Source organism: Dendropsophus ebraccatus, chromosome 8 (genome assembly GCF_027789765.1).
Source record: "Dendropsophus ebraccatus isolate aDenEbr1 chromosome 8, aDenEbr1.pat, whole genome shotgun sequence".
NCBI classification, from domain to species: Eukaryota; Metazoa; Chordata; class Amphibia; order Anura; family Hylidae; genus Dendropsophus; species Dendropsophus ebraccatus.
In genome coordinates, this window is record NC_091461.1 from 72,991,245 (window position 1) to 73,018,764 (window position 27,520).

General features: G+C 42.1%; 1 protein-coding gene across 1 annotated transcript in view; it reads left to right on the forward strand.

Annotated features, from left to right (window-relative positions):
* The first annotated feature begins 667 nt into the window (after positions 1–667).
* The window catches only part of OPN4 (opsin 4), a 56,275-nt gene continuing 29,422 nt past the window's right edge, over positions 668–27,520 (forward strand). The window contains exons 1-5 of the mRNA XM_069979188.1: positions 668–811; positions 22,932–23,074; positions 24,583–24,716; positions 25,516–25,719; positions 27,034–27,205. Coding sequence (XP_069835289.1) covers positions 668–811; positions 22,932–23,074; positions 24,583–24,716; positions 25,516–25,719; positions 27,034–27,205 — 797 coding nt within the window. The remainder of the gene's footprint in view (positions 812–22,931; positions 23,075–24,582; positions 24,717–25,515; positions 25,720–27,033; positions 27,206–27,520) is intronic.

Here is a 27,520-nt window from a genome sequence, read left to right on the forward strand (position 1 = left end):
GACTCCAGATTCTGCATCCCATATATGTTCCTCAGAGCAAAATAGCCTTTGTACACATAGGCAGTAGTGCTGGTTACCTCACATCTCTCGCTCTCTCTTTCATACCTCCAAAACATGTTATGCTATAGATATTCTCCTGGTGCTAATAATGACCTAATTCCAGCTATACGGTAATCATCTCCTCGTTGATCTCTATTCTTTAGCCTCGATATTTAGGCTGGTTATCTAACCATTCACATACAAGGTTACTTACCTAATGACACAATATGTGAAATATGTTACCCCAAGGAAACAAAAGTGATGAATTTTCACCTTTCCCAAGACCCATTAGTTGACCTTAAACCATTTTAATACTAAATAAACTCCAAAGCATTGCTACTTTTAATTTGCTGAGATTGTGAAGAGTACAGCCCTACAGTGTCTATGAGTGGTGGAATATAACTGAAGTGTGAATGAGCCCAGGCACTGAGTGAGCATGTGCAGACAGTACATGCTATTATATTTAAGGGGAGGTTGAATCTCTGCCTCCCAGCAGCACACGAAGACAGCTATCTGCAGCTGCACAGATAAGCACTTCACATCTCAGCTCCAGACAAAGCTAAAAATAATATAGACTTGGTAAACACAGTGAAGCCCAGCAGAGCCCAGCAATTATCTTGATCCAAGCATGAACTACCTTCCAATACGAAAAGGCATCACCTGCCCACCTCAAGATGCTAACTGCACCAAGATACTGGAGTCTGTGAGCACCTGGAATGATTCTGAAGTCAGTTCTTACAAACTTGTGGAACTGCCACCAATAGTGACCACGGTAAGTTTTGCTGTGTAGACTATGATTTTAAAATCATTTGTTTTTTTAATAACTTTTTTAGGTTTTAAAACTGAAAAAAAAAGTTTGTTAATCTTATTTTTTTTTTTTGCTAATTTCTAAAAATAAAAACACAAAAATCTAATGAATTATAACTGCATAAGGGAATCATGCATAATGATATGCTTTAAAAAAAAATAGAGTTAACAATGTACAAAAAGAAGATGACGTGTCTGTTGGTATAAAATGTAATATGTAAGAGAATTTCAAAATGAAATGATGCCACAGCAGACTATATGTTTTCATAGAAGTAATATGGATTGATGCCCTTAAGGACTGAGGTTGTGTAGGTGTAAATGTAATTCAATTTCAGCTGCAACGTGTAGATTTAAACTTGTGAATACATGAATGTGTGCTAAGTGGTCAAATCCAAAGGGAGGGGGGATGTAGGTCAGTGATACACTGGAGCATCCTGCACTGGCATGTCAGTTTCTGTTTGTAGGAGACCACTAGTATTAGTGGGATTGGGGGCTTCACTACATCCAGTAAAGCACCAGAGCCATCTGCACAATTTCACTAAAACGTGGTACAATCTTTAAAAAAAAAAAAATATATATATATATATATATATATATATATATTTATATATATTTTCACGTTTCACAACACTTTTTCTTTGGATCAAATCAGGTGAGAAAAGGTCATCTCAGTTGTAGGAATTCATAGATGATATGTAAATAGTTCTGTTCAGTTATATGGTGAATGCCACGTTGTCCTAATTGACTTAAATATTTCAGTCACAAGATATTTTGTAAAACATAGGTGTGTAACTTAAAAAAAAACAAACAAAACATGTAAAGAAAGTACAAAACTATACCACATGAGTTTATGATAATCCCCCTCCCCCAACAATGCATCAAAATGATGTACTCAAGGAGAATAAATTAGTATAAAGAGGACATCATTCATTGTATACAGTTTATAAGCGTTAATGTTCTATTGGATGAATCATTATCACTAGCTACAGTATATAGGCACAAAAATAATGGCTATTGTCTATTCAATCAATACCTTACTCCCTATTTTTAGATAGGTAGTCTGCCGGTTGACTAGATGCACCCAAGGTAGAAACAACTGTACTGGTTGGGATCATATTCCAATATCTACCATACCAATTAGTAAAAACCAAATCTAATTCCAAGCATAAGTTCTTAATACCGCCACACTGTGCAAACAGTGCCCCAGTAAGTACATCTACCCTACATAGGTAGAAAAGTGATGTGTGTACCTTGGCGAGGCTTTGAAGTACTGTTAACTTTTTTTAAACAAATTTATATGTATTGGGAAAAGGTGTACAGGATTTATAAATAATGTGTTTGGCCAGAACGCCATATTTTTCCATGTATTTACACCAGATACCTGCTAAAAACATATATACATAAAGCTGCCCCACTGTCTTTATATTGGACACATGCAAAATGTGGGTTCTCTAGGGCAAAATTATTTTGACCAAGGGACTTCTTAACATAGAGACAGACTATGTAGAAACAATGAGGCTATTAGAAAGGATGGTATAGCAGCTGCATTGTCACCTGAGCTACAGGGAAGTACTTCAAGTGAATGGTTACATTTCAGTTCCCAGCACAGCAGGTGGAATCAGCAGTTATACAGAATATACACTAAGTCATAGAAAATAAGAAAAAGAGCTCAAAGAGTTGTCTACAAATGCCAGACTTAAAGTTGGTTTATCATTACAGATGAGATAACCTGGAGCATGCTCGAGTCCATCCGAACCTGAACTTTCGGCATTTGATTAGCGGTGGCTGCTGAAGTTGGATAAAGCCCTAAGGCTATGTGGAAAACATGGATATAGTCATTGGCTGTATCCATGTTTTCCAGACAACCTTAGAGCTTTGTCCAAGTTCAGCAGCCACCGCTAATCAATAACTTCATGACACCCATAAACCCAACTGGATAGCTCAATATTGTTGGACAAGAAATGGTTTTTAGTCACGTTTGGTCATGGTGCTTCAGAACTGGTCATAGACTTAAGATCAAAGTTCAACAGTCCCCAATGTTATATGTTGGAGGAAAGAAACACTAAATGTTGGATTCTAAAACCAACAATTTAATGGGTATGGAACTCTCCTGACTGTCACTAAGTGTTAGTTAGGTATATACAAGCAAGTCCAAACATTAAAAGGCAACTCCTAAAGAAGACAAACAATTGAAACGCAAGTCAGTGGCATATGGCAGAGTGCCACACAATGTTAAGCATATCTGCTTAAGTAATCTGTTATTAGTGTATCATATGGTAGTGGATACATGAGAATATAGTGTACAGGAGAACTAGAATATAGAGATGAGCGAACCTCGAGCATGCTCGAGTCCATCCGAACCCGATCGTTCGGCATTTGATTAGCGGTGGCTGCTAAAGGTGGATAAAGCCCTAAGGCTATGTAGAAAACATGGATATATAGTCATTGGCTGTTTTCCAGAAAACCTTAGAGCTTTATTCAACTTCAGCAGCCACCACTAATCAAATGCCGAACGATCGGGTTGGACTCGAGCATGCTCAAGGTTCGCTCATCTCTACTAGGATACCTATTTGGGAAGTTTGTAGTAAAACATGTTGCATAATAAATACCCTTGTAATTACTTGCTATAATTATTATTATTGCTGGCAGTGTGCAGTCTCCTCATTAGTTGTTCATTTTTATCAGTTGCTCAGCTTTATGGGGGGTTGGCACTGTGGGAACCTTTGTGTCTGTATGTATGTAATGTATGAAATAAAATGGATTTACTGTGTGGTCATCATATGTACAGGACAGAAGTCTGACTTTGACTAGAGATCATCCCCATGTTTTTAGTGTCGGAGAAAGATAATTATTAAGTTCAGAAGACATTGGGCAGAGAATACAAAATTATGCATATAAAGTATAACAATGATGCATAGATTTCAATATAGGGCAGTATGTAAACCATTTTGTGCACATGTTCTTCCTGCCTCATTTTGTGGATCCAGTGGTTTATAGTAAGAATGTGTCCTTTTCGGTCCATTATAAAATGATGATGCTTATAAGGAATTGTTGAAAAGATCTGGAGTCCTATGACACTTCAATTAAAATCTGAGCTCCTCTGAGTTGCCCCTTCTTTAACCTTGTTTGTAAATTTGCTAATATCATTAATGTTAGCTAAGGTAGTTACCATATTAGAGTCACATGTGAATAACTGAATGATCTTCTGTGCTCTAAACCAGACACACGCAGTGACAAATTAGAGCATATTTCCTTTGTGAATACTTGATATGCAATATATAGTTCAAACATATTACTAAAAGCTCCTGTCAAAATGTAGACATGTTAAACATAGTCTGTCAGCACCAGGGCCCTACCTGATGTGCTGACAGTGTGCTGTAGCTGGCAGTTTCCGTGTGAGCATGGTGCCTTTTGGTAATTTGTCCGTATAGTGGATAAAACACAATCTCAGGTCTCCTACTGTAATGAAATGTCAAAGATGGGTTGTTTGTGCCACACTATACATGTCTCACCACTACTTCCTCCTCCCTCTTCATGAATAATCAATTCTTCCTTTTGCGCACTCAGCTGTAAACAAGTGTCTCTGATTGCAGATCAGTCCTCTGTAGGCAGGTTATGTCTAAAAGCAAGACTCAGATATAGTTGAATCTCTGACCTCAAATGTGTTGGAGCTGTGGTCTAGGGGTAACTCACCTGTCTACAGACCTGCCATCAGTTAATTCTTTAATTCAAATCCCTGTGGGATGGCCACCATTTAAATGGCAAATAAGTGCTGCTATTTTGAAATAATGGACATTATTTGCCATTAAATGATGGCCATCCATGTGTGAACATGGCCTCTCTGGGTTTTGAATCCATTCCTTGTTTTGGTTGCAAAATACTGACCAAAATACTGAGCAAAAATACTGAGTGTGAATATAGCCTTAAAAATAATACAATAATGAGAAAAAAAAATAGAGACCTATATTTAATGTCCATCAGTGGATTGAAACCAAAGAATGAGCTAATGGCAGGTCTGTAGACTGGTAAGTTACCCCAAGACCACAGCTCCAACACACTGGGGTTCTTTGGGTTTTTTCAGACATAAACTGCCTACAGATGACTGATCTGCAATCAGAGACACTTGCTGACAGCTGAGAAGGTGTTGGGGTTAATGCCCTTGCTCTGGGCAAAATGTGCATAATTGAAAATCATACTTATATATATACAGTGGTCCCTCAAGTTACAATATTTATTGGTACTGACTCAACTATGTTGAAAATATTGTAGCTTGGAACCAGAACCCTATGAATATTAGTTCTGACACCCCCAAAATACCATCCCGAAATAAGAAAAAAAAAAGGATTTAAATGAAAATGATCTGGTAACTTATATGGTTAATGCAAGAGCCCGCTACAATTCTGGCATGGTCCCATACATATAAAGCTGCCCTCACCTGGTGCCCAAAGGAGCAACTGATCCTGGCACAGGTAAACAGCAGATGCAGTACAGGACATGTAGTATAAAACTGTACTGTAGAGAGGAGATACTAGACAGCCAACAAGTGCAGGCACTTCCGTAATACTGGAGTTTTACCAGTAAAATGGCCACTTTCATTAGTCAATCATCATCATCAAGTCTGGTCTCAAGTTACTATAGTCCAGAAAGGACCATTGTATGCTAAAAATATTGTACCCCGAGGACATTGTAAATTGAGGGACCACCATACTTATAATGATATGTGTGGGGTCAGAGCTTTCTCAGAAGCTTTATGTGTTTTCTTACAGAGAGCTAAGATACCAAACACATACATGTTATTAGAGATGAACTATAACTGCTCTGTACTCTTATGCCCTTTAAACATTTGCATATATCTTTGTAGAGATACCATAACAACTGGTAGTTATAAATGTAGCTTTTGTGAAAAATAATCAGCTTGGAAGTTTGGGGAAAGATTGATGTTTATATGCATTCTTACCTTGACATTTACTAGGATCAATACATGAAAAAAAATCCCTAGAATCTTCCCAAATTTTCTATTAATAAACTGGTTCCAGGAGAAAGAGTTTAAGTTACCCCTAGCATTCCTTATTCCAAGAAAATTAGGAACAGACAGTTAAATATTTTCTTTTCCATTTAAAACCCAAACAGTTACATTGGCAACAAGCTAATGTTTTTAACTAGCATTATATTCACACTTCAATGATAGGGCCAAAAATATTCCTTAGTGAAGGGTAACTGGTCCCTATAAAATCTATTTTTAATGTAATATGCTTGCTGTGTTAAAGGAGAAGTCCATCGAAAATATATATTTACTGTATTAAACCCCAAAAGTTATACAAATCCCCAATATACACTTATTATGGGAAATGCTTATAAAGTGCTTTTTTCCCTGCACTTACTACTGCATCAAGGCTTCACTTCCTGGATAAAATGGTGATATCACTTCCTAGATAAAATAGTGATGTCACGACCCGACTCCCAGAGCTGTGCGGGCTGTGGCTGCTGGTGAGGATGATGGCAGGGGGATGCTCAGCGTCCCTCCAGTGCCCTGTGTCCCTCTGTGTCCTCCTGCCATCATCCTTTCCAGCAGCCACAGCCCGCACAGCTCTGGGAGTCGGGTCGTGACATCATCATGTTATCCAGGAAGTGGAACCTTGATGCAGTAGTAAGTGCAGGGAAAAAAACACTTTATGTGCATTTCACGTAATTAGTTTATAGTGGTAATTTTGGTGGGCAATACAATACTTTAATATAAATTTTGCTGGACTTCTCCCTTAAGCAATGGCTATTCCAGTTAGATGTGCCATTAAGGCTATGTTTCCATGTAGACGGACGCTAATATTGATCGTAATTATTATAAGCAGCCAACTATATTATGAGATGGCTGCCTTTCTCTGCTATGTTCCTGAAGTGGGAACATAGCCTAAAGGTGTTTTCTCATTATCCAAATCCCCGTAATCCATAAGTATCCCCCATTCAAAAAACTTAAGGCAAATGTCATCCAAATGAATGGAACAAAAGAGCATATGCACAGCTAAAGCACAATTCATTCACTTGTAACCATTGCCACAGACTGAGCTACATGAACAATGCCAAGGTTGAGAAGAAGTGTTTTGAAGTGCAGTGAAATGGGGCAGCACTGAGTGGGGTGGATAACACACATATACACACTTAGTAGATGACCTATGTTTGGTTCTCCCTAGCACACTAGCACCAGGACTCCAGACCCAGCACAATCCAGTTTCATCCTTTTCAGGAATTGTCCCTATGATTTTGGCGTAATGCAACTTATTAATGCCATAATTGAACCAGATTGACAAAAAAAAAATCCCAACATAGCCACCAGTTTACTGGGAAAACACCTAAAACGGGGCAGAGCTGGGGGGGGGGGTGTTGCATTTTTTTATATTTGTGCAGCTTAGCAGGAAACCTGTAGATTCTTTCAGAAATGATTTTAATATACAGTGTTACCGCTGTTCTCAAACTTAATCTGGAAGGCAGTTTGGGAACTGGACAGAGGTTTTCCACAGGAAATAGTCTAAATGTGCTTAATTGGTTCCAGCACCTACCAATATTTAACTACAGTACTTAATTGCATTGAAAGGGCCCAGCTTACTGCAGTAGGGAACAGTAGTACTGCCATAGTACAATAGTGCACAATCTCCTCACTCATCCTTTACCCCCACTCCAGCACTGTAAAGTATGGGAGATGGTGGTGAACTGACTGTACTACTACTGTACTTTATACACACTCTATTGGGCTATGGTCACCTGTAGTATGAGACCGGCCGTTCCGTGACCCGGGTGGGACTGCAGTACCGTTCGGATGATCTTTCACGCCGCTGGGTTCTGATGCAGGCGCATCAGTGTGCGCCTGCATCAGAACTCCCCACTGCACACAATGGAGCATGTGGCCGCAGCCGCTCGCTCCATTGTGTAAACTGACAGGGTTTTCTGCGGCCACAATTCACTGAATAACGGCCGCAGAAAACTGACATGTCAATTTTCTACAGGGCCGTTAGAGATCCCGGACGGAGTGTATACTATGTGTATACACTTCGGCCGGGATTCCCTCAGTCTGCAGCACAAGGTAAGTACCGCAGAAATTACGGCCTTTGTAGCAACGGCCGTAATTTCTGCGGAACTTACGTAGTGTGAACATAGCCTTGTACTGTATGTAAAGCCTCACCAGGTTGTCAACGCTTAACCCCTTAACGACATTGGGCGTACGTATACGCCCCCGCAGGGTGGGCTTTAACGCAAACGGGCGTATACGCACGCCCAATGTTTCCCCGATCGCTGTGTGTTCACACACAGCGGTCCGGGAAGATGGCCTGCTATAATGTATAGCAGGCCATCTCTGCTCGTCGGCACGGGGGGTGATTAACCCCTCCCGTGCCGACGATCGCTGCTATATGCTGATCAATACAGATCAGCATATAGCAGCTGAAAACAGCTTTCCGGGTCATCGGTGACCCGGTGGCCTGGAAAGCAATGGCGATTGGTGCTGTCCGAGATAGCACCAATCGCCATTAGTGTCCCCAACAAAGATGGCGCCGATGCCACCCCCACGATTGCCGTGATAGGCCGGCCAGTACCGGCCGGCCCATCACGGCGATCATAACGTAAAAAACAGTGTTGCCGAGTTCTGCAGCCCTCAGCTAGGTAGCTGAGAGGTGCAGAACAGGTGTGTGTGGTGCAGGTGTACCATACTCACCTGATCTGGCCGTCCGGAGCGAAGATCTTCAGTCCGCGCCGTCCTCGCATCTTCTTCGCGTCGCTTCCGGGTTTGTTCGTCCAGCGTCGGAAATCTTCGGAAACACTCGGGTCTTCGTGTTCGGCGGGCCTTGGTAATCTCCGGCAATCTTCTCTCTACTGCCCCCTAGCGGCTGATCAGTGAATATCATTCACTGATCAGTTGCTTTGGGTTAAAAAGATTTTTTTTTTTTTTCCCCGATTTTTTTTTTTTTTTTACTTTTTTTGCGCCCTAACGCCGCTGAGTACTGATCAGCATCGCACGTAAGTGCGCCACTGATCAGCAACTCCTCCTTTTTGGCGTAGGAGCGTTTTTCCCCCCTATATCCTACCGCCACTGTCTGCTGATAAGTGCCGCACATAAGTGTGGCATTTATCAGCAGCTCCTTTCTTGGCGTAGGGATATTATTTTCTTACTGTCAAAAAAACTTTAAAAACACTACATTACACTACACTACATGAAATAAAGTTTTACAATAAACATTTACATACCCCATATACTAGTCCCCGTATAAAGATGGCCCCCAGGGTGTTTTCGGCGCCGGACGCATATGCTATTAGTGCCTCCAACACCGAAACAACCAGAGAGAATGAATGGGGGGATCCTTCTTTCCTCCATTCATCCTCATCATCATCATCCAGTGACGTGTCTGGGGGTAGGGTAGCGTACGCTGCCCCGCAGACACGTCTTTTCCGCCAGTACCGTCCCAATAAGAGATCACGGTATGGCGTGGAATTCTACAAACTCTGTGACAGTACCTCAGGGTACTCTTACAGATTTAGGGTAGGTGCATACTGCGGAATGGCGAAGGATAACCCTTTGTGCATTCCGCAGCTGGCACCCGCCGGCGGACTGATGCAGGCGTGCGTCTCCGCCCGTGTCATAGACACGTTCATTCTTTGGACAGAGGGCAGAATCCGCCTGTGCATAGAATGGAGTGTGACACGAGCGGAGACGCACGCCTGCATCAGTCCGCCGGCGGGTGCCAGCTGCGGAATGCACAAAGGGTTATCCTTCGCCATTCCGCAGTGTACATGTACCATTACAGTGTATGAAGAAAGGGACACCCAAATCCAGCCCCAGATGCCCCCAGATGAACCCACTCCCCCCCCCTCCCGTCCTCAGATTTAGTGGGGAGATCGTCTGGGAACTGATCTTCCCACTGCTGGATAAAGGTTACCACCTGTACGGGGATAACTTTTATACCAGCACCCCCTCCTCTGGTCTCTCGCTGCCCGAGCTACTGTAGCTTGCGGCACAATCCGAAAATATCAGAAGTAGTAATAAAGCCATAATATTTAGCAGCCATGGAGCGGACCCAGCGCTTCTGGATATGAAGGACCCCGTATCGCACCAGGACAACATTTTCCAGGTGACGTCCCCCACACTGGAAAACAGGAGACCCCAGAAAAAGTGCAGACTGTGGCGTAACAGGGGGATCAGGAAGGACACCATTTTCCTGTGTGACACCTGTCCTGATCACCCCGGCCTCTGCTGGATCGCTTCAAGGCGTACCACACGTCATTGGAGTTCTACATTATCTAAATTCTGTCCCTTATTCCTATTTCAGGGGTCACGTTGATCCAGGGATTATTCTGATCACCATTATGGAGTCGGGAAGGAATTTTTCCCCTATGATGAGGCTACTGTCGTGTGCCTCACTAGGGTTTTTTGCCTTCCTCTAGGTCAACACAGGTTGAATTTGATGGACACCTGTCCTTTCCAACCTTATAAACTAATAATTGGCCTAATACCCCCAAATAAATTAGAATTGTCCAAGTTCCCCAGCTAAGTAGGTATGGCCGCCATTCCCATTAGAGGATGCCATGATGCAATTACAGAGCCTCTGTGCTGCCCGGACAGAAGAAAACCCCCACAAGTGACCCCATTCTGGAAACTACACCCCATAAGGAATCTAACAAGGGGGGCAGCGGGGATATGGCCCCCTGGTGATGACCACATTTGGGACGTGAAAATAAAAAAAAATTATTTTTTATTTTCACGGCACATGTTCTACATATGTGTATATCACCAGTGGGGTCCATATGCTCACTGCACCCCTCGTTAGATTCCTTATGGGGTGTAGTTTCCATAATGGGGTCACTTGTGGGGGGTTTCTACTGTCCTGGCAGCACAGGAGCTTTGTAAATGCGACATGGCCTCCATCCTCCATTCCAGCCTCTAAATGGCGCTCTGTCCCTTTGGTGGCTTGTCCTGTGCCAATTTGGCACATTATGTCCACATGTGGGGTATTTTCGTACTCAGGGGAAGCTACCCTACACGTTTTGTGTTCACTTTCTTTTTTAACCACTTGTGGAAAAGGAAAAAATCAAGGCTAGACCAACATTTAGTGTAAAAAATGTTTAATTTTTACACTAAATCATTGATCTTGTCTTGATTTTTTCATTTTCACAAGGGGTTAAAAGATAAAAAAAACACTAAATGTGTAGAGCAATTTCCCCTGAGTACGGAAATACCCCACATGGGGACATAAAGCGCCATGTGGGTGCAGGGTAAGCCTCCAAAGGGAAGGAGCGCCATTTGGTTTTTGGAGGCTGGATTTGGCTGGAATGGATTCCGAGGGCCTTGTTGCATTTAAAAGGCCCCTGTGTTGCCAAGACAGTTGAACCCCCCACAAGTGACACCATTATGGAAACTACACCCCTTAGGGAATGTAACAAGGGGTGTAGTGAGCATATGGACCCCACTGGTGACGGGCACAAATGTGGAACAATATGGCGTGAAAATTAAATATAAAATTTTTTACACTATAATGTTGGTTTAGCCTTAATTTTTCATTTTCACAAGGGGTTAAAAAAGAAAAAAAACACACAAAATGTGTAGAGCAATTCCCCCGTCCGTAAATACCCCACATGTGGACATAAAGCGCCATGTGGGTGCAGGGCAAGCCTCCGAAGGGAAGGAGCGCCATTTGGATTTTGGAGGCTGGATTTGGCCAGAATGGATGATGAACGCCATGTCGCATTTACAGAGCCCTCGTGCTGCCAAAACACTGGAAACCCCCCACAAGTGACCCCATTCTGGAAACTACACCCCTCAAGGAATCTATCAAGGGGTGCAGAGAGGATATGGACCCCTTGATGACGGCCACATTTGTGCAGAGAAAGTGAAAAAATGAAAATTTTCCCTTTCACGTCACATTGTTCCACATTTGTGCCCGTCACCAGTGGGGTCCATATGCTCACTGCACCCCTTGTTAGATTCCTTGAGGGGTGTAGTTTCCAAAATGGGGTCACTTGTGGGGGGTTTCCAGTGTCTTGGCAGCACGAGGGGTCTGTAAATGCGACATGACCCTTGAAATCCATTCCAGTAAAATCCAGCTTGCAAAGGCCAATTGGCGCTCCTTCCCTTTGGAGGCTGCTCCTGTGCCCGCTTGGCACTTTATGTCCACATGTGGGGTATTTCTGTACTCGGGAGAAACTGCGCTACACGTTTGGTGTTTTTGTTTTCTTTTATCCCCTTGTAAAAATGAAAAATGAAGGCTAGAACAACATTTTAGTGTAAAAAATAGAATTTTTCCTTTTTTACACCACATTGTTCTGAAAATCTGTGAAGCACCTGTGGGGTCCAAATGCTCACCGCACCCCTTGTTACATTCCTTGAGGGGTCTAGTTTTCTAAATGGTGTCCCTTTAGGGGTGTTTTTAATGTTTTGGCACCCCAGAGCCTCTGCAAACCTGAAGTGGTACGGTCAAAAATAACCAAATATAACGGAGGCATTGAAATTCACTGGGCGCTCTTTTATATCTGAGGCTTGTGGTTGCGTCAAATAGCACAATAGGGCCACATATGGGGTATTTCTATAAACTGCAGAAACGGGGCAATCAATATTGGGGTGCATTTCTCTGCTAATAGGTTTATCATTATGAAAGATATTGGATTACAATAAAATCTCTGCACAGAAAATAAAAATTTTCAAATTTCTTACACGCTTAGCTTTTATTTCTGTGACTCCCCTAAAGGGTTAAAACACTTTCTGGATGTGCTTTTGCAGAGTTTGGGGGGTGCAGTTTCTGAAATGGTGTGCATTGTGGGGCTTTCTAACATACAGGCCCCTCAAATACACTTCTTATTAACCTGAACAGGTCCCTGAAAATATCTGATTTTGAAATTTTACAGAAAATTTGGAAAATTGCTGCTAATGTTTTAAGCTTTCTATTGTCTAAAAAAATAAAAATATAGTTTAATAAATGCTGCCACCATAAAGTAGACATGTTGCTAATGCTATTTAACATATAATTTATGTGGCATAACCATTTTCTGTATAAGCAGGAAGGTTTCAAAGTTGGAAAAATGCATTTTTTCACAATTTTTCACGTTATTTTGGTGTTTTTCATAAAGATTCGTTATGAGTATCGACTCCATTTTACTAGAAATGTGAAGTACAATATGTCACGAGAAAACAATCTCAGAATCAGCCAGATAGGTAAAAGCATCCCGAAGTTATTAATGACTAAAGTGACACAGGTCATATTCATAAAATTTGTCTCTGTCCTTAAGGCCATTTCAGGCTCTGTCCTTAAGGGGTTAAGTGTCCCTAAAAAAAAAAACAATTTCAAATGTTGGCAGTTATACAATGCCAATGCTCCTAGCAAGATTATTGTCAATTTGGGCCGTAAAGGAAGCATGAATGCAACAAGTACAAAGCCTTAATAGAATCGAAAATGTGTTAACCCATTAATTACAATAAGGGTGACTTGGTCTCCTTACCAGTGGATGCTATATCACAAGTGTAAACAAGGTCTTAATCAGGATTTATTCAATTATGATTGACCTTTATTTATGGCTGGCATCTCTTGTTTTGAGTACGCCATGATATTTCACATGAATTTGTCAGGATTGTGCCTTGGCGCTCCTTGGTTCGGGCTGTGAGGCCGAGTAGGCGCTGAGTTTTATGCTTCTTTGCAGTTTTCTGAACCCTGTCTTAACACAGGTGTATATTAGGTTTGTTCAGCCCCACCTGTCTTACATGCTATGCCTTGGCAGCTTTAGGGTTAACCCTGCTGCTGTGCAGGTGATCTGTGTTGAGGATCAGGTCCAATCAGCTGCTTGACTAAGTACCTGATCCCCTATAAATAGAATTCAGCTCCAGCAATCCTTGCTGGTTATTGTAGTTCTATACTCCTGTTCAGATTAGTATTGATTCTCTTCCTGTGTTTGACCCTTGTCTTTCTCTGCTTTGACTATCCTTGTTTGCTGCCTGCCCAGAACCTTGTGCCTGTATCTAGACCTTTCTTTTGTCTGTTGCTTTGGACTTCGCTGCCCGCTGTTGCTAACCTGGACTGTAGATTTTGATTACATTGTGTTTGTTTGTCTGTCCTGTTATCCAGCGGCGCCGCAATGATGAGGCGACCTCAGGCGGCGCCACCAGCTGTCATCATGGGGGCGGCATTCAGTGGCAGATTATGTACCATGTACCGGAGTCCCCCCGCGCCCGGACAGCGTCTGTAATTAGATGCTGGGAGCGGGGGAGACCGTATTCATAAGCGCCGCACTGTAATGAATCAGCCGCGTGGTGCTGTTACTACAGCGCAGCACTGTAATGAATACAGTCTCTCCCGCTCCCAGCATCTAATTACAGATGCTGTCCAGGCGCGGGGGGTCTCCGGTACCGGCATTCCACGTCCGTGATCCATCAGGATCACGGAACGTGGGAATGCAGCCTTAGTCCCCCGGCTGATGCGCGGCTGCCGGAGGTGTCCCATCCTGTCCCCGTCAGCGCGCGCATCAGAGAGCTCCCCGTGCGCCGGAAGTCACAGCCACAGGCGCACGGGGATCTCTCTGATGCGCGCGCTGCCGGGGACAGGACGGGATACCCTGGGAAGCCGCGCATCAGCCGGGGACCAGACCAGAGAGGCTCGACAGGGGAACAGAGGGTAGGTGAGTTATGTGCTGTTTTTTGTTTTATCTGCTGTGCAGGGGGGGGACCATATATAAGGGAGAGGGGAGAGGGGGACCATCTATAAGGGGGGGGGGGAGAGGGGGACCATCTATAAGGGGGGGAAGAGGGGGACCATCTATAAGGGGGGGGGGAGAGGGGGACCATCTATAAGGGAGGGGGGAAAGAGGGGGACCATCTATAAGGGGGGACCATCTATAAGGGGGGAGAGGGGGACCATCTATAAGGGAGAGGGGACCATCTATAAGGGGGGGAAGAGGGGGACCATCTATAAGGGGGGGGGGAGAGGGGAGAGGGAAGAGGGGGACCATCTATAAGGGGGGGAAGAGGGGGACCATCTATAAGGGGGGGAGAGGGGGACCATCTATAAGGGAGGGGGAAAGAGGGGGACCATCTATAAGGGGGGAAGAGGGGGACCATCTATAAGGGAGGGGAAAGAGGGGGACCATCTATAAGGGAGGGGGGAGAGGGGGACCATCTATAAGGGAGGGGGAGAGGGGGACCATCTATAAGGGAGGGGGGAGAGAGGGACCATCTATAAGGGGGGGGGAGAGGGGGACCATCTATAAGGGAGAGGGGACCATCTATAAGGGGGGGAAGAGGGGGACCATCTATAAGGAGGGAAGAGGGGGACCATCTACTAAAAGATCAGCATCCTCCTCTCCTGACATCCTCTGTGCTTCTGGGACTTCTCCTATAGGATTAGCATCCTCCTCTCCTGACATCCTCTGCTGCTGGGACCTCTCCTATAGGATTAGCACCCTCCTCTCCTGACCTCCTCTGTGCTGCTGTGACCTCCCCTATAAGATCAGCCCCCTCCTCTCCTGACATCCTCTGTGCAGCAAGGGACCAAACATTATGTTTATTGGGGACAGCAGTGGGGAGGGGGCAGTAGTGGATTGTAATGTGGGCGGATTGATGGGGGGGCGTCATCCTATAGTTCGCCTCGGGCAGCAGAGAGGCTAGAATCACCCCTGCTGTTATCCACCTATTTCAGTGCAGGGACCAGCACCGTGGTTGCCCGCAGTCGCCTACGGCTGTCTTGTGGCAAGTAGGCAGGGACAGTGGGTGGGTTCAGCTTAGGGCTCACTGTTCTTGTCTTGTCTGCCTATCTTTCCAGGGTGCCAATGCTAACAGTCATATAGTTATGGGAATGCATAGACAATACAGTAGTGTTAAACAATGATACTATCAGGCTGATTTTTAGTTAGAAACTATATTTACTTAATTGTTAAGCAATATGATTTGTAGAATTTCATTGCATATAGTATTATCCAGAAATCAAATTAACTCTGAAAAAGAGCTCTTTAATATAAATGAGATTGAATCAGCAGTCATCTAATGAAAGCCATCAGCATGATTGCAATGCACTGATCTCATCACATTTGATGAGTCAAAGACTTGTAATTTTCAGGGCATAGATCTACTTATGAGATCAAGGATTTGGTTCAGTGTCAAAAGTGTTAAGGAGATTTAAATTCCTAACATTGATATGCTTTGACTAGCAGTGCCATATTTCTCTAGAAAATGTGCATATAAGATAAAATATACACATGTTTCGATCAGTTTTATGAGATATATTGATGAAATTTTAGTTAACCCACTGTAAAAATTACAGGAATAAAGATTCGCACAGATTTGGCACAGTGAGGAATCATTCCTCACCTGCAAATTGTGCATTTTTAAATGATCCTGAGTGTTGCTCTACGAAGTGTTTAGACAGAGGGTGGCCCATAAATTTCCTTTCAATGTTATATATGTGCTCTGTGATACGTGTGCTTACTAAGAGAACTAAGAGAACTAAGAGACAACTAAGCACACGTATCACAGAGCACATATATAACATTGAAAGGAAATTTATGGGCCACCCTCTGTCTAAACACTTCGTAGAGCAACACTCAGGATCATTTAAAAATGCACAATTTGCAGGTATAGAGATAGTGGTCCCGAATTGGAGAGGTGGGAATTTTATTGAGCAGATGTCAAGGGTAGAAACGGAATGGATCTTTAGGCTCAACAGTCTTATCCCTCATGGTCTAAATGCGGATCTGGAACTGTTTGCGTTTTTAAATTAAATTGATTCGCAAACAACATATTATATCTCAAGCTTCTCACAAAAGAGTAAACATTTAAGTATATAACAACTGCATTGTATACACTAGCAACTATGCTTTTTACCCAGACAGCAATAGACACAGGTAACACATAAAGATATCGTAGCGCAGCACAACCGATGAATACTACTTACTCCAACATGATTGCACCAGGAAGAGGAATGATAGGTGGAGTAGTCCATATAAGGAGGAAGCATAGGAGCCTGCATCATCTCTGACGAGGGCGACCGCAAGTTCGCTGAAACGCGTTAGTTGTCTTTTTGCCATACATCGGCCTCCGTATCCACTACAGTGACGTCACTCAAACGTGGACTCCTTTGAACTCACTCCACCGCGCCGGGTGTTAGGTAGCAGCAGAGCCGCCGGCCGGGGCTCGCTCCCAACCCCGATAGCAAGGACTTTTCTTTCTACACTTCACAAGATGGACTCTACAGCAAGATTACCATAGGAAGAAAACATGGTGAAATACAGGTAGGACACCGCCACAATATTAAATCTACCAGTACACTTGTACATTGCTACGTGCAGTACCAGTATACCGTTATCAAGATAATAACACAGTTACACATCAAGCATCCATCTGGCTTTGTTGGTCCCTACATCATATTCCCTTCTCTTGTATGATGCATATATATTTTGTTCTGGAATAGAATATCCCCGTACCAGTTACAGCGCTTTAGATCACCAATATTTGCTTTAATTTTTTCACATCACCATAGAGGACTCGGAACCCTCTAGATCTATATAGCAGCACAGTAGCCAGGTACCTGCAGTGCAGCGCCGTTTAGTGTGAACCTCTAGGAAGCACACATTTACTGTATTATCTCATTTCTATTATTTAATTTAAAGATTAAATGTTGCAACCAAGACCATTCCTCCACTTGGTGAGGGTGTGTACAGTATTTTTGTCAGGATATATGGGAACAGCAAGACCAAGGACAGGTGCAGCCCTAACACTGGCACCTGCCCCACTGTCCCTGCCTACTTGCCCCAACAGCCCTAAACGGCAGCGGACAACTGGTTGGCAGTCCCTATCTTAGACAGTGTAAACATGTAACAAGGACAAGACAAACAAAACACAATAAATCCACAATAAAGGAGAGCCGAGATAGTACTCAGAGCCCAAAAAGCCAAAAGTCAGAAATATCAGGTATACCAAAATGCAGGAAATGCTAGGTCAAGACACATTAGTAAACTGTCCCGGGGTGGGGTGGGTTTGAGGGGATGGGGGTGGGGGGTGCCCGGGGTGACAGCTTCCCTTCAATTGCTATATCAGAGTTTCTCACAGGTCAGTTATAGAGTCCATATAAAAAGGGTCCTTTTTATCTACATATGTCTCATTAAAAGGAAATGAAACATGTACAGCAACTGTATTCATTCATGTTGAACTCAGACAATACTCCAATATAAATGTTTTCAGGACATACATTTAAGCATTTTATATCTCTTTAAAAATCTTATGAATAGAAATTTGGCTATGACTTCTGTTCACTTGAAATTGCCCTTATCATTCAGTAAATATTAGACAGAGTACTTATTCATTAGCGAAAATTAGCCTTGGGCTGAATGGGCTTTCACCAAGTCATGCTGAAAATTCTTACAATGTTTTAGTGAGTTTTAAGTGAATGTTTATATTACAGGCAAGGACTTAATTGTAAAGATAAATGACCCCACAGAGTAAATAACAAATCTTATGAATACACATGATATCTGGAATGCATTTGTTTTTATATCATAATTAGTTCATACAGTATATTGGGTGTATGACAAGACTAAATCTTTAATTCTATGCATAATCCAGTTGTTAACAATAGAGAAAAAAAAGCTAAGTAACAAAGAATTAAGGATGTGAAAAGGAGATAACTTATAGACTTATTGTAATATTCTATGTATATATGTTGTTTATAAAGTAGCAAAAGCCATAATTAATCAGACAGGTTATTTATTAAAAACTTTAACCCTATCCCACAGAATAACATACTCATGTCCTAATCTGCATGCCGTACCAGCAGATGGACGTGTTGTGAAATGACTTGGATCACAACGTTGACCTGCACCCGTGTCATCTGAAGGTGGGCCCGGCTGTCAGTGATAGCCACTGCCACTGCCACTGTCACTGACTGATCGGGACCCCTGCAGCTATGCAGCTAATTTTTTTTTTAAGTATTTTTTTTTTAAAACCTTAGAAACCCCCCAATAAAAATTTTACATACCTCCTTGACCATTATAAAAATAAAAATATTTAAAAAAAATAAACAAATAAACATATTTTTTAGTAGCGTGTGGAATTGTCAGTTCTATTAAAATGAAACATTATTGTTCCCTTAATGGTGAACCAAATCTTTCATGCCATCTTTCATGTCTAATTTGCTCAATACATTTAGTGACTGTATATAGCACCCTGAAAGAGCTGCTGCATCTATACTCTGTGTAACCCATTGTATTTTTGTCCCTTTTTTATTATTTAATTTTAAATGCTTTTATCAATTTTTTCACATAAGGAATAAACAACTAGTGCCAGAGGCACCAACAATAACACAAATCGCATAACATCATGTGGCACTGACATCAAAAACATAGTAGTGCTAAACATTGTACATATTGTACCAACAAAAGGCCGAAGGCCAAAACTTCAATCTTCTAATAAAGAAGAGAGCAGGGTAAGAGAAGGATGAGGGAAAGTAGAGAAGAAATGGAAGAGGAGAGAGAAAAAAAGGTGTGTGTGTGTGTGTGTGTGTGTGTGTGTGTGGGGGGGGGGGGGGGGTAAGGGAGGTAATCCTTGAGAAAAAGCTGGATTGAGCAGAAAAGGGAATAATAAAGAGGGATCAGAAGAGATGCTTGTTGCAGATTTTCAGCCTGGGTATAATGGTGTGGTGGCCCCCCACATAGCAGAGGAGGAAGGCAACCAGGGGGCTGCTAGGAGGGAGATCGGGGAAATGGTGAATTCTAACATTACCCACAGTTTTGAGGGGGCGTGTCTGTGACAGTCCAACACTCTACAAAGATAAGCCGCAACATCATACATGTAGAGATTGGGGAGGCCTATTCGTCCTTAAGCTAAGGCTAGGTATGCTAAGGCTAGGTTCACAATGCGTTTTCAGCATTCGTTTAATGGATCCGTTTTTTTTCTAACGGTCAAAAAAGTAGTGTCAACAGTACTTTATTGTGCGTAAAAAAAACCGCATCCGTTTTGATCTGGTTTTTTTTTCTTTTTATAATGGAAGTCAATGGAAAAATGGATCAAAAACAGATGCACACAAATACATCCGTTTTTTGCAATCCGTTTTTTTCAAAAAACGGATCCGTTAAACGGATGGTGAAAACGCATTGTGAACCTAGCCTTAGCATACCTAGCCTTAGCTTAAGGACGAATAGGCCTCCCCAATCTCTACATGTATGATGTTGCGGCTTATCTTTGTAGAGTGTTGGACTGGCACAGACACGCCTGTGCCTGAACCTAGCCTTACAACAACCTCCGTCTTAAAACAACAACCAGCCTTAGTTGAGATCGAGCAGCAGGAGGAGGCTGTGTCACACAGCCTCCTCCTGCTGCCACTGCCCAGAGAGGAGCTGTGCTCCCCCCAAGCAGTTAACCCCATAGACGCCACGGTCTGTGCGACCGCAGCGTCTATGGGGAGATATGCTCCCCCTGCCGATCGGGTGCCTGGGAGGAGGCTGCGGCACATGCTGCTGCGCTCCCCCCAGGCTTCCCTTCTCTGCTGTCGAGCCCCCCCCGTGTGGCCGCCCCCTCCCCGCGTAGCCGCCCCCCTCCCCATGTTTCCCCATCCTCAGCCGGCCCCTCCTGCCGATCGGGTGCCTGGGGGGGGAGGCTGCGGCACATGCTGTGCTCCCCCAGGCTCCCCTTCTCTGCTGTAGAGCCCCCCCGTGTGGCCGCCCCCTCCCCGTGCTCCCCCCCCCCTCCCCCAGATCCCTCTGCAATCTCTCCCCCCGGAGCCACGCGAGCAATCCATAGCAACCTAGACGCTTTCCAGTGCGTCTGGGCTGCTATGATTTCTAATGATCAGGCCCCTGCACTGAGGCAGGGACCTGATCATTTGAATGATCTGTCAGTGTAACACTGACGGATCATTAAATATATAATGCATTACAGCACTGATCATGTGCTGTAATGCATTATAGATGTGAAAAAGTGAAAGTAAAAAAAAAAAAAAACACCAAACACATACATACATACATAATTAAAGAAATAATTAATTACAATAAATAAATTAAATAAATACATAATAAATAATATATATATAATAAATACACACATTCCCCATCCCCCCTTTATAAATGATCCCCTATAAATAAGATACACATATTTGGTATCGCCGCGTCCGTAATGACCCGTCTATTAACCCGTTACATTAATTATTCCACCCGATTAACGATATAAAAAGAATAAAAAACTAACAAAAATGAAAATTTATTGTTAATCCCGCCCCCTAAAAAAGTCACATGTACCCAAAAGGTGTACCAATAAAAACGTCAGCTTATGCCGCAAAAAAAAGCCCTCACATAACTCCATTAGTGAAAAAATTTAAATATTACCACTCTTACAATATGCAAGCCACAAACAGTATTTATAGTATAAATGCCATAAACTATAACAAAAGCTATATAACATGGATATCACTGTAATCGTACCGACCTGATGAATAATGATAACATGTCATATGTGACGTATAGTAAAGGGCGTACAAATAAAATGATGAAAAACAGCTGCTAAATTGTGTTTTTTATTCATACCACCTCATAAAAAAATAATTAAAAAATGATCAGGGTATCACATGTCCCCCAGAATGGTACCGATGGAAATGTCAACTTGTCTTACACAAATATTTTGGCACTGCAAGTCCTCTGTGACATGGTATAATGGCTAAAAAAAACTCAAATAAAAAAGAACCCCAAAATTCCCCAGGTCTCTGTCATGTCTGCAGCCTGTGGTTGAGTCAGGTGACGCACTGCAGCCACATATGGGGGATTTCTAGAAACATTGGAATATGGGGAATAAATAGTGAGTGGTATTTCTCAGTTAGTATTTGCTGTGTAAGAGGAAAAAAATTGATTAAAATGGAATATCTGCCCCAAAAATTAAAATGTTAAATTTCCCCTCCAACTTGCTTAAATTTCTGCATAACACCTAAAGTGTTAATACACTTATGAAATGTTACTTTGAATACTTTGAGGGGTGCAGTTTTTATAGTAGAGAGATTTATGGGGGTAACTACCATACAGGCCCCACAAATCCACTTCAGAACTGAACTGGTCCCTAATTAAATTTTCCTGAAAATTTGAAAAATTGCTGCAAAATTTCGAAGCCCTCTAACATCCTAACAAGTAAAAGGACGTTCACCAAATGACGTCACCATAAAGCAGACATGTTGTAGATGTTGCAGTAGTAATTAGTTCATGTGGCATGACTATATTTCTTATGAAAAGAGAGTTTTGAATATACAGAAACATACATTTTTAAAATTTTTGCGCAAATGTTGTGTTTTTTACAAAAAACTACTGAGTGTATCAACCAAAGTATACCACTAAAATAAAGAGGAATAAAGAGAGACAGGTCAGATTTGAAAAATAGGCCCTGGTCATTAAGGCCAAAACAGGCTGCGGAGGCAAGGGGTTAAACTTGCAGCCCCATGCCCAACGGCTGGGGCTTAGAGTATTTGTGCCTTAACTTTGCATCACCCCTCCGTCCCTCCTCCCCACCCTCTTCATCATTAGGAATGCCACTGGGACATTTTCTCTTGTCTGAACATTGCACAGGTGCCTTAACGATCCAGCCCATGTTCAGTACTCACACAGCTGATGAATAGAAGACAACCTGCCTGGAGCATTCCTGATGATGAGGAGGGTGGGGAGGAGGGCCAGAGAGGGGGTGTCAGCCTAATGCATAGACATTCTAAGCCCCTGCCAGTGGGCACAGGGCTGCAAGTTTAAAAGTTGCTTTCTTAGGACAATAACTACATCACTTGCCGAACGTACCCCAGGACAGATCTTGGATTAAAAGCAGCTATCTGAAGGTACAAGCGTTTTTTTTTTTTTTTTGGGGGGGGGGGGGTCAGATTGTGGGTACACAGTAGCTTTAAAGACAGCAGCGACTGACCCAAGTAAACATACCCCTATGCTATCTCTGCAAGTCCTCAGCAATAGATTTAAGCATGGAAGGAAAATTTGTCCACATGCATAAAAAATCTCACATTGCAGGTACACACATCATATGCATGAAATGCAGATAAATATTTTACATTACAAGTTCCATATCATAATTTTCTTGATAACATTTCTTGTTTTTGCTTTATTAGGAGCCACCTATAGAAGTTATACATCATGCCTACCCAACAGCTGATGTTCCAGATCATGTACATTATACAATTGGAGCTGTGATCCTGGCAGTAGGGATAACTGGGACACTAGGAAATTTCTTGGTCATCTACGCTTTTTGCAGGTACTGCAATATTTATTTTGTTAATTTTATTTTGGTTCTGCAAAACCAAGCATTGATGTCACATGAAAGTATTTACAGGAAAACAAAGACTTTTAAGCCAACCTGATGACAAAAGAAAATTATAACATGAACTACAAACAATGCACTTTTCTTGACCTGTGATGTATATTTTTAGATCACTGACCTCTTTTTAACCATTTGTGTGGTTTCCATAATTTACCTCTATTTTTGCTATTTTTCCATTTGTATTAATCTTCAATTTTTTGCAATGTATGACTATGTTCACACAACATATATTTTCGTAAAATCACTTCCCTTGTATAACGGCCATGATTAATACGAAAATATACGTTGCCTTCCCGTCTATGGAATCCCGGCCAGAGCTTATACACATAGGGGGACATGTATCAAGCGGCGAATTGTGTTTTTTTGGCGGAAAGTGCCCATTTGCGAATGAGTTTATTCGCAAATGGCCGATTTGCAAATAAAATATTTGCAAATAGGCACTTTCTGCCGGATATGTCGAGGGGGCAGGGAGACGTGTGGAAGGGGCGGAACGGGGGGTGCGGACTTAAGAGTCCGCGCGATTCATTATTGTTTTCGCGCTTAGATACACAGAAAACCTACTCCAGCTCTTAGCTGGTGTAGGTTTTCTGCCGTGCACACCGGTGCGCACAGGATTTATGTAGAGGCAGCTCGCCTCTACATAAATCTCCGTAGTGCCGGAGCTGCGGGGACATTTTTAAGTCCGGCGCAGAAAACGTCAGACTTAATAAATGTCCACCATAGTATACACTCCGGATGGGATCCCTAGCGGCACCACAAACAACTGACATGTCGGTTTTCTGCGGCCGCCATTCAGTGAACAGCAGCCGCAGAAAACCCTGTTCAGATTGGTTCATAGTGGGATCGCCGTGCGGCAATTTATTTATTTGCAAATGGATGTTTTGCGAATAAATTTTCGCATCTGGCCATTTTCGACAGGTTTCGCCAGGGGGCGGGGAGAAGGTGTGGAGGGGGTGGAATGGGGGGCGCAGACTCTGGGTCCGCTTAATTTATCATAATAATTTATCATATTTCTCTCCGAAAAATGACAAGAAAACCTACGCCAGCTTTAAGCACACACTAGGGCGCATGAGATTTATGTAGAGGCAGTGCGCCTCTACATAAATCAGCGTACTGTCGGCACGGCGGGGACAGAAATGGCCTTAATAAATTTTCCCATTACACTGGGTATAACTTAATCTTCATATATGGTAGAGGTGCATGTTAATCTTATCAGACACAGAAAATGCTGCTGATCCTAAAGCTTAACATACTTCAGCCCAAATCCTAAAAAGCAATTAATAAAGTCAGTGTTAATTTCCTCCTGGAGATGGAAGCAAGCCTACTGTTTGGTAATAGTTGATCTCAGGCTGGATTAAAAAGTGCTGAGTCAAGGACTCGGCTGCTGTTAAATGAGTTAGCAATGGATTTTACTGATCATAGGTATCTTTCTCCATTTACAGAAGTCGCAGTCTTCGATCACCAGCCAACATGTTCATCATCAACCTCGCCATCAGTGATTTTTGCATGTCCATCACTCAGTCACCGGTGTTTTTTGCAACTAGTTTACATAAAAGATGGATTTTTGGAGAGAAAGGTAATGGGGAAACTTTGTCTTTTATTCATTCAATAATTATTATTAACATTGTATAGTATACAAAAAGTAACAAGAAGTAATCAATGTACAGAGCAATGATGTACAGTACATCCATAGAGGGTGAAGTAGGGGTAATCAATACATCAACATGGATTAACAGCAAACGGCCCAAGCGGGACTTGTCACCTCTCCTAACATATCTGGTCTTGTAAATGATACCCAACAATATAACAATTCTGGAGACTCCTTTCTCGAGACCCTGTGTCTTTATTATTCTTCCTGAACATTTGAAGGGCTGAACTGATGAGGGATGGCCCTGTAAACAAAACAAATATCTATGTAATTCTTCCCTGCAGACTGCTTTGTGTCTGCTTTACCTCCCTCTCTACAAACTGTGTCAGCTGTCAGATCCTCTCCCTGTGTCTACAGTCTGAGTTGGTGTGTAACCTTCTTCCTTTCTTCCTTTGAGCAGGAGGTAAATGGCAGGAAAGCTTTCGAGAACACTATTTAGAAAGTTGCTTACTTTTCCAATAAAATTAGCAATAAAAATAGTAAGCGCATAGGGGGAGATTCCTTATCATTTACTTAATTCTACATATGTCAAGTACATTGCACATGAGCACTCTTTTTACCTCACACTCTAGGAGAATAGTTTGAAATAGCTTTTTAACCTTATTACATATAATTGTATTACCTTAATAAATATGGCAAACTTGAACAAATCTTGAAATGCATGAACAAGACTAGAAACATTTCAATAATTATTCAATGTGTCATTTCACTTGTCTTGTTACCCTAGGTTGTGAGTTATATGCATTCTGTGGAGCCCTATTTGGAATCACATCCATGATCACATTGATGGTAATTGCTGTGGATAGGTATTTTGTAATCACTCGGCCACTCGCCTCCATCGGAGTGATGTCCAAGAAAAGAGCAGTGCTAATCCTTTTAGGTGTCTGGCTGTATGCTTTGGCGTGGAGCCTCCCTCCCTTCTTTGGTTGGAGTAAGTTTGGATGACTGAGTTGACAGAAAATATTAACTGGAAACCATGTTGGTCTCTCAGACTCAGACAAGATTTTCATGACAAGTTAGAGATAGAGATTACTGGCCTGTGATTAACAATAAGATATTTAATCAAGGATTGGGCTTCAAAGTTTTTCACATTTTCATAGCATTAATATTACATTTTTGCTTTTATACGTACAGAAAAAATGCTATTAAATTATAGGCATGTCAAAATAGACAACAATTGCAAGAATATACTGAAATATACTGGCACATTTATTGTCAGAGGAAATCTGAGAAAAAGATTTATACAGTAATAAATTACAGGACTGAGAAAAGCATAGAGGGATCACATATGTAGTCTCTAATGCTCTTTGCAATTAGAAATGTTCTGGCTTATAAGATTTGGATATATGCAATACACTCGAGATTAGTGATTGTATTATTACAGTTGTGTGAGGTGCGACTTTATTCTTCACAAAACCCACATGTGAAATACTAAATATATTAATGCTAGTTGGGGAATATTAGAAGGGAGTCACCCAGTGGACAAGTCATCCTGAAACAGGCACAAAACATTGGCTACAACCTAGTGTTTAAATTCTCTATACGACATGGCAGTAATTGAAAGTTAAATAGTTAAAGTGGTACTCCAGCATTGGAAAACATTTCATATATTGCTGCAGCTATATAGAAAATAATTTAGTGTTGAAAACATGCTGCAGACGCTAGTAAGCAGTGGCGTAGCTTCCATAGAGGCAGGGTAGGCAGCTGCTATGGGGCCCATGCATGAGGGGGCCCGGGGATGCACAGGGAAGATAAGAGCAATCCTGTGTCCTTCAGCTTAACCCCTTATCTACTGCAGTGTGTAAGTGACCCAAAGTTCAAACAAAAGAGGGTTAAAAGGCACAAGACAAGGAGATCTCTGCATCACTGCTCTGAGGTCAGGGGTTATCAATGCCTGAGCAGTGAAGCAGAGATCTCTTTGTCTTGTGCTTTTTAACCCTTTTTTCTGTTGCATGCATGTAAGTTAACATTGGGTCACTTGCACACTGCAGTACATAAGGCTTTAAGCAGAAGGTAGTCTGCTCCTGCACCTATGAATTTAACCATAAAGACTCCGAATGGGGTCTTATAGTTAAATACAGTGTACTGAATTTACATGTGGTTAAAGAGGGCATGGCCTAAAATGGATTGATGTGCGCCAGAATTCTGGTGCAGTTTAAGCCAAGTTTATCTTGCAACAGATTTATCAAAAATCTGGACCACTGTTCTAAATATTAACATCAGCTCTTTCTTTTCTTTCTAAAAGGTGCTTATGTCCCTGAAGGGCTCTTGACCTCCTGTACATGGGACTATATGACCTTCACACCATCTGTTAGAGCATACACAATGCTCCTCTTCTGCTTTGTCTTCTTCATACCTCTTTTTGTCATTATTTATTGCTACATTTATATATTCAAGGCCATCAGGAATACTAACAGGTGATTCATTTACATCTACCTATGTACTTGATGACACAGAGATTTAGTAATAGATCACAATAACCATCACCAATATTATATGTGACCAAATACATATCATAGCAGATTTCCCAGTGTAAGTCCTCTGGATTAAATTCTGCACTGACTTATGTTGTTACAACTGCAGAGATAATGTAGAGATAAAAATATTTCATTAAATGAAAGCTCTAATGTAAAGCCACGTGTTTCCAGATGTCCATAGCTGAATCATGAATGGTCTCGCGAGAGGATTTATACACTTAAATTTAAAATTCTTATTACTTGCTTATCAATTGG